This window comes from Acanthopagrus latus, chromosome 6 (assembly GCF_904848185.1).
Source record: "Acanthopagrus latus isolate v.2019 chromosome 6, fAcaLat1.1, whole genome shotgun sequence".
Lineage (NCBI taxonomy): Eukaryota > Metazoa > Chordata > Actinopteri > Spariformes > Sparidae > Acanthopagrus > Acanthopagrus latus.
Window position 1 is genome coordinate 23,836,271 of NC_051044.1, and position 12,756 is coordinate 23,849,026.

The following is a 12,756-nucleotide window of genomic DNA, read 5'->3' on the forward strand; positions in this document are numbered from 1 at the left end:
ACGAAAAAGAGATGATGATGATTCCAGATTCTAACAAGGTTTGTGGACCAGCAGCATAACACCACATGTGTTTTTTTCAGTGGTCTTGGTGGTTGCCAGTTTGTGGAAAGAAAACATAAAAATGGCTGATTCCAAGGCTTTGATGAACACATTTCAGGTATTACTGAAAAATAAATAAATAAATCAGCATGTGTTGTGTACATGAGCTTTTTCGTCCTTATATCGACTGATTATCAGTCATGTTTTACTTCAAATCGCTTCTTTTGACCGACAGTCCCAAACCCAGGAACTCCTCTTTAACTACCAGAAATGACAAACAAATGTTTGATATTTATGCTTGAAAAATTACTGACACCAAAATAGTTGGACATAAACTGTCTTTTGCTCGTCCTTGAGTAATTCAAGTAATGGAGTATTATCCACGGTTCCACTCTGAATGTCATTCAGTGTCACTGGCTTGACTTCTTTGAGTTTCTTCTTCCTCTGTGTCTCTACTGGGGACATGATTTTTAAAGCATCACAGCACTCTGTTGTAGTGCCAACTGACACATAATCACACATATTAAATGAAGTTCCTCATCAGTTATAGCAAGCAGACAATTATTTGAGGATAAAACAATCAAACATTTAGTCTGCTCATCAGGTGAAAACCTCCTGAGTGAAACAGAGAAAAGTCATCTCTCATCATGCCTCCTGCGGTGTTGCTGAGGAGGCTTGTTGAGCGTTGTGTCAACAGAGATGTAACCTGATGCCCTCAGCAACAGGGCGGCAGAAACAGCAACACAAAACTTCGAATTAAACAAGTATATACGACGTGCGTTTTTTTTTTTTTTTTTTTTTAATTCAGAGCGCAAAAACAAGTGGATCTATGCGCTCCTGGAAGGCACAAAACGCTTTAACTTCCCCCCGCTGCCTACCTACCGATCTGCTGGAGTCTCTCCTCTTGCTGCTGCGGCTGAACATGACAAGCTGATCCCAGGACAGCGAAGGCTGACAGTCCGGCTGCTATCGAGGCAAACGACGCGCGGAGCCAAGTGGAGATCAGTGCGTGCTCTGTGCGTAAAACTCTCGCGACTTTTCCCCGAAACGCACCGAGCCCTGGCTGCAGTCCTGTCCTATTAACCTCCTTCATTAATGAATGGAGCTGCGCTGTTCCGGATGACAGCTCCACCCTGTTCCCGCACAGCCAATGGAGGAGAGGAGACAACACTTTTTTCTTTCTTTCTTTCTTTTTTTTTTTTTTTTAAAAGGCACAAAACTATAATCAGACTTCGATAACACCACTCATCCAAAAAATGACTGTGTGGATGAGTTCTGGAGTCCAGTCTTAGGAGGGCTAACCTGTAATCATGGAGGAAATCAGTGTTTTCTGTGTAATCTTCATGTAATCAAACCCTTATATTCACTCTGGACCGCAAGACAAGGAGCCACATAATTCATAACAGTTAGAAAAGATGAATAAATTTAAAAAAAAAAATGCTTCCACAGTTTAATGCCACAGCTGAGTCACGGGGGAACATGATGCATCCTTCCCTTCCCACTCACAAATTAGGAGACGTTCATGTATGCTCTGCTAAATCTACCCTCTGTCTCTCTCCTAATTCACCTTTGTTCAGGAAAGATTAATTCCTATCCTAAACGCCAGCCATGCACCCCGCGGGGCGTTTCTCTACTCCCTGGTGGTCTGACGGCGTTGACTCTCCGGCAAGTGGCTCCCATTTATCAGCAGAGAAGAAAAGGCTGCGGAGCACAAGCCTCAGTGTGAGAGTGCTCTGACTCAGAGGCACTCTTCGCTAAGATGTGCTTAAACTATATTATTATTTCGAAACACACATTTTGCTCAAGGCTCTGCTCTGTGCCCATTATGCAGCTCTGTCAGCCTCTCCAAAAGTTCAGGCCTGCACAATGCTGTGGGATGGATGTCACGCACGGTTGTGGGTGGTATCTATCCACCCTATTTTTCTTTTCTTGTTATTTTTAAATGGAGTGGCACTAAGTTCTGTAGGTGCCTATACACTCTGCTGCTTTAAGGTTGGAGGGTGAGGTTTTCTGACAGACTAAAAGCCTGTGAATTGTGCTGCGTGGGCGCTGAGCAGAAATGTGGGCATCCAGTACCTCCCGCCTACTCTGCAAGGACATTGCTGTCATTTTTTGTTTTTTAGTTGTAGCCGCAGTGGGTTTAAAGTAAGAATCTGTGAGAAATTAATTTTGCATCATGACTTATGGGCCCTGGAGTAGTTTTTTTCTACGAACAGATTCAATTTAGTACAATATTCAATGTTTTCTTTAGCTCTGTTTTGGTCTCCACCAGCTCCTGAGGTGACTCCAGCTCGCTCGCTGCTAAATGTTTCACTACGTTCAATTTGTCATCGAAGAAAAGTGGTGTGGCGGAGACAAAAATGCAAAATAGTGAGGCTGCAGGCTGGAAAAGAAACAACACAATGAGCTGAGAGACGCTTTGATACTGCGTGGAGCTGACAGGAGCTGCAGAGTCAGATTGTGATTAACCGCAGAGTCAAACCAAAGAGCGACCGCTTTCTGGTGGTGGTCCATCAAATGTGATTTATCAAACACTTGCAAAGAGGTGTAACAGAGACAGGATGTTTAACAGTTGAGCATTTAACTCTGCTGTCTGAAGGGACATACCTGCACTCAAACAGTTCACTTCAATAAGAATCTAACAGTTATAGATCACCCCAGCATCTTTTTCTGCATTACAAAATAAAAGCCTCCCCATCGGTAGATATTGGATAACGTATACGCCTGATACCCACATATGTGATGGGCTGACCAATATATCGCTAGAGATCTTACAGCTGCTTTTAAACCAACCTCAAAGTGCTCATAAAAAACTCAGTCTCCACAGGAGACCACGTGATACGACTGAAAGCTCCTGAGTAGAGCTTGTGATGAGATGACTTTGTTCAGTCACGTTCCCGAAGTCAAGAATGAACTGTCAGTAGTTTAGAGTGATAAACGTTGGTCGCTACAACGATCTTTGAGGCCGCTTCACTCACACAGTTCATTGTGTACAAGGTGAGAGTTACACTGGCTGTCTGCAAGAAAATAACTGAGAACAGACTGATTCTGATGCACACACTGATGTGAACCCTTACTTTAGTAATAATAATGAAATAATATCACACTGTAAAAACTATTAATAAAAGTCAAAGAAAAATCACATTATGATGTATTATATGATAAGTTTATTTTACTCAGGGATTAATTAGTTTTCTGTCTTTAACATGTTGTACTTATACTAATGATTGTTTTCATTACAATCTGAGCAGTATTCTCTCTGATCGATCAATTGATTGTTTAGTTTGTAAAAACTGGTTGCATAGCGAGACAATTACCCCGAGTTTTGTCCAACCAACAGACCAAACATCAGAATCATTTTAAATAAATCCAATTAAACGAAACCCAAATTGTCACTCTGGTGGACCTGGAACAATGGAGATATTTTAACATAAACAGAAAGACTTAAACAGAGAGGAAAAGGAATCAGGAAAGTTTTTGTGTGGGAAAGACAGAACAACAGCTCAGGTGTTTCTGTGTCAGAACCAAAGGAGTGCGCAGTGAACTGAGCTGAGAGAGAAAGAGTGCGGCCTCTGCTTCATCTCAAGGACAGACCGCTAACCTTGAGACGCTCTGTTGTAAACGAGGGGAAAACAAAAACAGTCTTGTTACACGTGAGCAATCTGGATCCGAATGATGGCAGAGAGGGGAAGAAAATGAACGATCAAACCTGCCCATGCTGTACACACGGAGCAGACATGCAGTCCCTCCTCCACACTCAGATAAACACACACTGTATCTGGGCATCCGAATCATTTGTGTGGGCCTGGGGCTCACTGCTAAGACTCAGTTCAAAGTCATCCTAGATTACCTTGAGGAATGATGATGATAATGATGGTGGTGGGAGCTGACCCCGGGGGGACGCAGGACTTTAAAACTCCCCCTCATTAAGTCCTAAGTTGAGAGTCTAAACACTGTGGGCAGAATCGAAAACAGCTTGCGTGCTATTTCTAGTCGAGAAGTCGAGAAAAGCTCCCTTTTTTTCTTGCTGCTGTTATTGTCACGGAGGCTCGGCCCGGGAGCTCTAATGCCGGGCGTTTTACCTCACATTATCTCAGATTTCTCGCCAAGTGAACTTTAGACCTGCGGACGTCTGTCAGGGCTGATTTGGCTTCAAGGGGCAGCTGCTTGCGCGATGGTGGACGTGACGTTCAGAAGTGTTGGGAATGTCTCGCACGGCCAGAAGCCCACAGCTGCCCAGGACGCGGGTCTAATCCTTGTGGGAAGGTCTGCGAGCCCAGTAAGGGGAAAAGTGCACCTGAACAGAAAGAGGTAGACTCCAGCCACTTGTGTGCAAGTGTGAGCCTGTGTGTGTGTGTGTGTGTGTGTGTGTGTGTGTGTGTGTGTGTGTGTGTGTGTGTGTGTGTGTGTGTGTGTGTGTGTGTGTTTATGTGTCTTCATCACCAATATTCATGTTCACCTCCCACTCTCATAATAGAAAATGATATCCTCCGTCTCAGTTTGCTGAGCTGTTGTTTGGAACACAGGTGTCAAATGTTCGCCGTCACCACCCACCCCGCTCTATCTCTCTCCCCCACACACACCTCCACACATCCCACAGCATTCAGAAAATGGCAGCAGCCGCTTCCAACATTCAAAGCAGCCGACGATGACCCGTCTTTTGCTGCCCAATTTCGCTGTATCTTCTGCAGTCCTTCCTCTCTCCCTGTTTTTTCAGTCAGCAGGAACGGCTCCTCCATTTGTATCAGGGGACACACACTAGTGTGTTTTGACCCCAGTGAGAGTGGAGGTAATGTTGGCTGCAGGAGGGCACCACGAAAAGACCTGCAAGACCAGAGGGGGAAAAAAGCCGGTGAAGAATACCAACAAGGATGGTGCTTTAATAGCACTGTAGCAGCCCGAGGCGAGGCACTCTATCTGCACCGCTCATAAAAACTCTGAATCTACTGACTCAGCCACGGCTATAGACAGAGTGGAGGTTAATGAGAGATGAGTGTTGTTCAACTGTACTTGTTAGTCATATAGACTTATATACATGTGCCTTTGTGTGGTGGCTAATTGAGGCTATAAAGCAGGGCTGGCCACCATAAGTTAGAATTTGATTCTATTTTAAATTTTGTGAGGTAGAGAAAAGCTTTTTGAATACATACTATCCCAGATAACAGATTATTTTTCATGATCACAGCGCAGTGGGCAGAGTGACATTTTATGCAGGAAGTCAATAAAAGGAACTTAGGATCCCGGTACTATGAGAGTGCAGAGAGGCAAATGGAAATAAATGAACTGCAAAAAATTATAGCAGGCAAAAAAAAAAAAAAAAATCACCTGACACCAACACATGAGAAAACAATTTAGATCAGACTAAAAAAAGCTTTAGGGTTCAGGGTAGGCTACCATTTTGCATTTTAACAACACAGTACAATTGGTGCTTGCTTTTGTCCCGCGGTCCATCGTGAAGCCTCACTTTTGGCTCACCAAGGGAAAAAAGTTTGGGCTACACCAGCTATAAAGTTTGAAATCTTTGTGAAACGCACCTCCACTACTCAGAGTTCAGTGTTGTATGGAATTTGTTGTTTTGCACCTACAGACCACATCAAAGTCCTCGTATGTGTAAATTTACTTGGCAATAAAAGTAATTCTGATTCTGATTCTAGACTGTGTTCACCAGAAGAAGAAGATCGAGGCCTCCATATCTCCAGATTTACTTTTACATTTGTTTGTAATTGTGAGGTGGTAAATCATATGAGAGACAGAAGTCAGAATTACAAAATGAGCTCTCCATTTCTATCATTTGGTGACTTGAAAATATATTTAAAATGATTTTAAACTGAATTTATAGCATTTTACATTAATATTACATTTAATTAGCTGACACTTCTGTCCAAAGTGGCTTACAATAAGTACATCCAGTGGCTTTCAAGATGTGAAACAATGGAAAAAATGGAGGGAAAAAAAGTACATTCAATCATGTCAGTAGAACCCAAAATTATAAGAATCATGCAACTACGTCAACGCCATCAAGAAAGCTAGGATGCTTCAACTACTACATTTAGAAACACACTTCAAACAGAAAGTTCAAATACTCATAATTAAAAATCTAGTGCATATTCAAGTTGCTCAGTACAATCAATGAGGTAAGAAAATAAGATCTTTTTGGCCACTTTTTGTTTCCATACAAATGCTCTGCGTACACTGAAAACTCATGTATAAACAAAAGTGTTTGAACAGATTATTAATGCACAGATTAATATATAAAGATTGTTCCCACATGTAAAATTCAGAAGATCATTTTAAAGTCTTGCTTTGTGACACTTACCTCTGAGGTGTCATGAGTATTTGTTACTGTATATGTTTCTGCTTCGGACCACCTGTCCGGCCTGCAGGCGTGTATGTGCTGATGGCTGGGGTCACACAGAACACGCCCCTGTGAGGTCTCCGTGGCAACCCTCAACAATCCACACACACTCACACAAACACACGTGCAATCACATCACACGGGTTTGCCACACATTAAAGGTCACATCAAGGTCCATCTAATGACATTTAAATCGTGCCATCAACCCAAATAGATCATGACGATCACCGATTGTAAAGCGCTTTTAATATGAAATCATAGCAGACACAGCGCACCAACTCACCCTCAGCATCTGCACAATAAATCAGACGTGACAGGTGACTTCCTCACCAGTGACCGTGACATATTATCTCCTGTAATGGAAAACATGAAATTACTGGACTATGTCCTCCGGGCTCCGGCTCACCTGAGCTCCCGTACACAGAGTAAGTATGAGTGACACTTTCAGTTTGGTTCAGAGTGCTGCTGGGAACCTGGAGTGAGGGCTCAAACAGTCTCGCAGCTAGAACACTCTCGCCTTTGTGATGTTAAACCAACGTTCAGCATGCTTGGAGGAGTTCACTGCAACTTTAAAGAGTGATGAAAGTATTTATGAGCAGCGAGACTGAGCTCTTTGGATTACATTTGACTACATCTGCTTTACAGGAAAGAAGATTCCGCAGTTTAAGTCTGTCGTTTCTTTTTCAGGACTATCTGATGTAACACACCTGCTGACGGGCTGCTGTCATCTGTCTGCTCTGTAGAGGAGCTGTCTCACTATTTTTATGTGTGAACAGGAAAAAAGACAAAGGGGGGGGGAAACACAGACTGACCCCTGGGATGTCTCCTAATCTACCTCACGCCCTTAAGTTGAGACAAGCCCTCGGGAGCTGTTGAAAGCTACCTCCGCCCCTCCTCCCCTCGCTTTCCTTTTCAGAATTCAAAATGACATATTTTTCTCTTACCTGTGGGGCTCCTTACCCATCTAGGTTGTTATGGTGTGAGTTGCAAAGTCTGCTTCCTCTCCATGGAACAAGACGGCACTTGGTTTCTGGTGCTCTAAGTGCCAAAGAAATACATCTGAAGAAGTCAACAGCAACGTGTCTTTCCACAAATCATGACCCGGATACTCGATATAAACCCACAGACTTTGTTGTGGGCAGTTTCATGTCGGAAAGTTTATCTTTCTATCAAACGACAGCCGCCAACTGTATCACTGCGCAGGAGGAAGTCAGTGTCCATCTGCTGACGGACGAGAGGCTCAAGCTGGTGACAGTGAAGGATGGAAGCTTTAATGGCGTTGACCTTGGGTGAGCTGTAATGTTGGTTAGCTTCATTAGATAGTCTTTCACCCATGAGTAGATGCGCATTTCATTCTGTGTGGAAAAATGATTGTAAAGCACCAAATATTTAGATCTGTCTTTGACAGAGATCATTAACCCTTTGCCCCTTTGTGTCTGCTGAAATCTGCCCAGCAGTGGATTATATTCAGTTAGATCAGTGCTGACACCTGGTAGATAGCCTGAAAATTCACTAATATGCATACAGGCGGGGACGAGATTAGATCCAAAAAAAACACATCTCTCAGGTCACAGTGGAAGGTGTGCAATCTTTACAGCCGTGATACTCCAAAGACAAACCGGAAAAATAATTAAATACTGGTGTGAGAAGCAGGCAGAGAGGCGTGGCATGTGTCAGGCATTTTATTTCCTGCTGATCATTGTCTTATCTCATCTCATACATAAATCATGCTTTCTCATATGGCAGCACCAAACTGCTTTTACATTTACTGCGGATATGACATACATATAAATGCATGTATTCACAAAATAAAGGAAACACTTTTCGAGACAGTTCAGTTTATGGCGATACTGCCCATAATTCATAGTCATTCATGGTCAAAGTCTATGTACATTCACATAAGAAAAACAAACAAATAAATATTTGCATATAAAATAAAGCTGTATATATAATGACATGTTAAAAACTTCAGTTACCTGATAAACATGTGGTAAATGTGTACAATAAGATAAATACACTGTAATATCATCATATCATCATATCAATAATCCCTTCATTTATGACACCTGAGAACTCCATGGACTGAATTCAATTCTGACATTCACAATGAGAAGTGCATTTATCCGTTGCAACAAAACGTTTACTTCCCCATGTCTTTAAAAATAATGTCATACTTGTATAGTGGCAGGCTGTGAAATTCCCTTTGGGCTGAAGTGTGCACATCATCACATGAGGCACAGGAATAGCACCACATACGGAGAGGCTTGAAAAAGCTAATATGGCTTCGTATTCAGCTGGACATACAGCATGTACCCTACACACATAGCGTTAAGTCTTCGGGAATGGAAAAAAAAGTCTATTTTCTTCTAAACTGTCATAAATCAACACACACAAAAAACCATACATACACACAAAAAGTACCCTGATATTGTCACAAATAAAAAGTCAGAATGCTCTCAATGGGAGCACACCAGTATGTACAGTTTGGACAGATGCTTCAAAATAAAGACGGAGCGAGGGATGTATGTGAGGTACTGTAAACAAGGCAGAGGTTTACAGGCAGCATCTGGACAGACATCATGCTGCGGGGGCCTGTGAGTTTAGCAGATTGAGAGGTGTCTCCAGGGCCGGACTGGTGCTTTAAATCTCCAGAGTATCTACTGGAATTTTATAGGCCTGAGGTGACGTCTTCCTTTCAAGTTGCTCCAGATAAGATAACCTGTCTGCTCTGTGAAAGCTAAAGGCTAATGGCTCTCTCTGGTCACTGCACGCTACCTGAGAGAAAAATGCGAAAACACAGAGGAATTTGGCTCTCTCTGATGTCTGGTAGCATAATCTCTACTGTTCTTGTAACATACAGCCTTATGAACGCGTTCCAGTGTGCTTGTATATGGATTTGTACATTGCACTGCGCTGTGTTTGCGGGTAGGTAAATGTTCACTTCCTCCCTCTGGCCTATAAATCCTTCCTCACAGTCGCTCTCTCATACCTGCCGTCCTCATCCTACTAGGTTGGTTATGTCTGTGATCTTTTACTTTCAATTCAGCCAAAAGACTGAGATCTTCCCCTGGAATCTTAACATATATAAAACAACACTGCTGATGTATAGATCATAAACTTGCAGAAGATGCAGCTTTGTTTTATAGACTAACCTCAATGATGCGAACTTTCCTGTGGTGTTCTATTTCTGAACCCGATCCAGTTAATGAGAATGTAAGATGGTTCACGAGCACAGCTGGACAAAGGCCTACAGCTGCAGTTAACAGCTGGAGACATGCAGGTGGGGCAGCCTGGCCACAATCCAGATGCCCATAAGTTAAACCTGGAAGGAACTCTGGACACACTCCTAACATCTGACACATTCATATAAAGAAACTTCTCTAAACCAAAAGTCTCCTAAAGTAGCTGCTCAGTGGTGTGAGACAGGACTGGGGTTATATCTGTGCAACTATCTGTGAATCTTGCCTACCGGTAAATAGTAAAGGTCCGAACGGAGACACCTCACTGCAAACCAGCAACAGGCCCATCACATCGACAAACACAACTTAGTGAATTGATCTCAAAGGCACATAAGGCTTTGGAAACACATGGAAACTGGAAGGCACATTCCGGCAAAAAAACATATCTGACAAATGGCAACTGTGCGGTGTTTGCTAATGATGGCAAAACTGTTCAAATATATTACAATACAAAAATAAATGAAGAGTACAATAAATAAGACATTTGTACAGTACTTACAGCAGATTCATTTACACTATACACACACGGGAGGGAAAGAGGTCACGTGGAGGACGGGGTTGAGCTTTGAGTTGGCTGTAGCACCAAAGAGGAGGGACGTCTTGACACAACAAGGACATGGAGAGAAGTGCCGAGACGAATGGAAACAGATACTAAAGAGAAGACATGTGGACAACATTAAACTTAGTCAGTGCGTAGTTATAGGAATTACTTGGTATTTAGTTGCCCAATCAGTTATTCTTAACAATACAAGTTACAGGTGTATTCACATCCATAATTTGAAAATGTATCAACATTTGACTGAAAATATAAAACTGATTTATTCCAAGGATTATTGGCATACATCCTTTATGTGCATTAAAATATAAAAACAGATACAGTTGTTGAGTTTTGTATTTGAAAACAAAAGGTAGATTGTGCCTTTAATAGCTGAAACAGAAGCACTGTCATATTCAGAAAGCCTCCCATACCTGTTTGATGGTATTACATGTACTCCACTTTAACAGGCAGGCTGGAGCCAGAGGATGGTGTACATTTACCACAGTAGCCGCCACAAATTCCCAACACTCTGCTGCCACCCTGTGGACACAAGAGGAATAACAGCTATTTGCATTACATGGGTACATTTTTAATTTAGTCATACAGATGCTGCTTATCAGCATTGTTTGAATTTCTTTGTTCTATGTCAAAGGAACCTTTTGTTGACCTGTCACTGATCTGAAAGGTGAGTGTAAAACGGATGTGAGTTTGAAGGACGCGTGAAGGAAAAAGCCTCGACAGTGAAGGACTGCTTGCGCTACTTCAAGTAGTTTTAAAATTCATCACTTTGAAAGGCTTCCTGCTGCAGGTTTGTTTGGAGCTTTTCCTTTTCAAAAAGGCGTACAAAGACTGAGGCCCACCGGGCAGACTGTCACTAGGTATGAATTGGGTAATCACTCTCAGCAACAGGCAGAAAATACAAGTTAATTAATCACCAGCCCTTCACCAGCATCATTTACATGCGTCCTGATGGGAGGTTTCATGCAAACATCTAGAAACAAAAAAGGAAACCGCGGCAGATGAGTACACTGAACGCTCTATCCCACGACATGAAAGCCACAGCGTGAGGCGAGTGGTTCGTCTGATCTCCTCTGGCGCGCTCTCTCCGTCCCACTGTCACAACCTGGCTTCATTTAAACTGCCTGAAGAGCGGGCCGGCTGGCTGTGGATATCAGACTGTGAACACTTTTTGGCATCACAGACGCCTCCTGTTTTTTACCTTGCCAAAAAGCGCTCTCCAGCTTGATCTCCATTTCAAAAGCCAAGTGGCAGAGAGGGGGCACTTGAGAGAGCAGCTGCCCAATAAGGGTCCTTTCTCAGCGAGTTTAAGGGGAGAAGTGGAGCTGGGAATTCAGAACCCACTTGGGACTAAGCCCGATTAGAGATCAGAAGCCAAGAGGACATGCAGAGAGGAGAAAGCAGCAGTTAAATTAGGTACAGATAAGTAGATTTAAAATTATTTTTATTATTATTGTTTTTTATACTTTAACAAGCAAGGACCTCACTGATACAAACTTGTATCACGAATGAATACAAGGTAATAATGAGAGTTTTTTTAACTATACGTTAGTATAAATACCTTATTTTTTTCCCATTATATTGCATTGATGCTGGACCTAAAAGATGTCCTGCAATCAAATGAGCTGGAGTGGAGACAAGTCACCAGTGTGCTAATGGACAATTGCGCAGTAATAAGGGGAAAGAAGTCTGGGCTTGAGAAGCTAGCTAGGAAGGAGAACCCAAATCTGCTGGACATCTCAGGAGACACTTTTCACATGGTGTCCAATGCTGCCAAGGCCCTCCTGAGCAAGTTTAGGTCAGAAATATCAAATTTCTGATCTGATGTTTATTATGACAAAGATGTCACCTAAACAGAAGGAGATTTTTTCAGTTTCAAAGCTTACTCCATCTCCCTCCCAGGAGCTCGATCAGGCCCATCAGTAAAAGATTCATTCAAATGCTGGAGGTATGCAGTAGGCTGAATGAGCTCCAGGATGTACTAGTGGTGCACTACTACCATGTGATGGATCCAAATGAAGAACACAAATACAGGTAGTAAAAATCATTTCAATAATAACAACTTTGTGATATGTGTTTTAATGTAGTGCCTAGTTTTAGCCTTGTGGGCTATAACGATACACTATCTTTTAATATAGTTAAGAATTGCTAGGTTTTATTCAGGAAGTAGCAAATTAGCAGTATATTAAGTTGTGTGTATGTATATAGATCTTTGTATACATATCATATGCATGTATATGGGGATGTGTGTGTGTGCGTGTGTGTGTGTAGTACAGAGGGCTTCTTTATCAAGTATTTCAGAGACGTGAGCTCACAGTTGAGGAAAAGACCAGGATACAAGTTCTTCAGCAAGAACAGGCAGCAGTATCCAGAACGGGAACACAGCCTAACCAAGATCGAAAGGCACGGGTCTCTGTGCTCTATACAGAGTGTGAAAGAATGAAGGTCGACTTATTCAGAGGTATCTTGTAGGACTAGGCAAACTCATTGCAACTTAAAATGTAATAGATTATGACTTAATAAGTGGTTGTAGTCCACTGGCACACATATCTGACTAATGACCTAAG

The 12,756-nt window shown here is 42.3% G+C and overlaps 2 protein-coding genes across 2 annotated transcripts in view; both read right to left on the reverse strand.

The window, feature by feature from the left end:
- prickle2b (prickle homolog 2b) overlaps nt 1-1,218 on the reverse strand; it is a 92,432-nt gene extending 91,214 nt beyond the window's left edge. Inside the window, exon 1 of the mRNA XM_037102274.1 lies at nt 922-1,218. Within this exon, the coding sequence (XP_036958169.1) occupies nt 922-963 (42 nt within the window). The 5' untranslated portion in view covers nt 964-1,218. The remainder of the gene's footprint in view (nt 1-921) is intronic.
- Nucleotides 1,219-8,060: 6,842 nt separating this feature from the next.
- LOC119021080 (A disintegrin and metalloproteinase with thrombospondin motifs 9-like) overlaps nt 8,061-12,756 on the reverse strand; it is a 46,716-nt gene continuing 42,020 nt past the window's right edge. Inside the window, exons 39-40 of the mRNA XM_037101058.1 lie at nt 10,603-10,711; nt 8,061-10,284 (exon numbers count right to left, since the gene is read on the reverse strand). Of these exons, the coding sequence (XP_036956953.1) occupies nt 10,616-10,711 (96 nt within the window). The 3' untranslated portion in view covers nt 8,061-10,284; nt 10,603-10,615. The remainder of the gene's footprint in view (nt 10,285-10,602; nt 10,712-12,756) is intronic.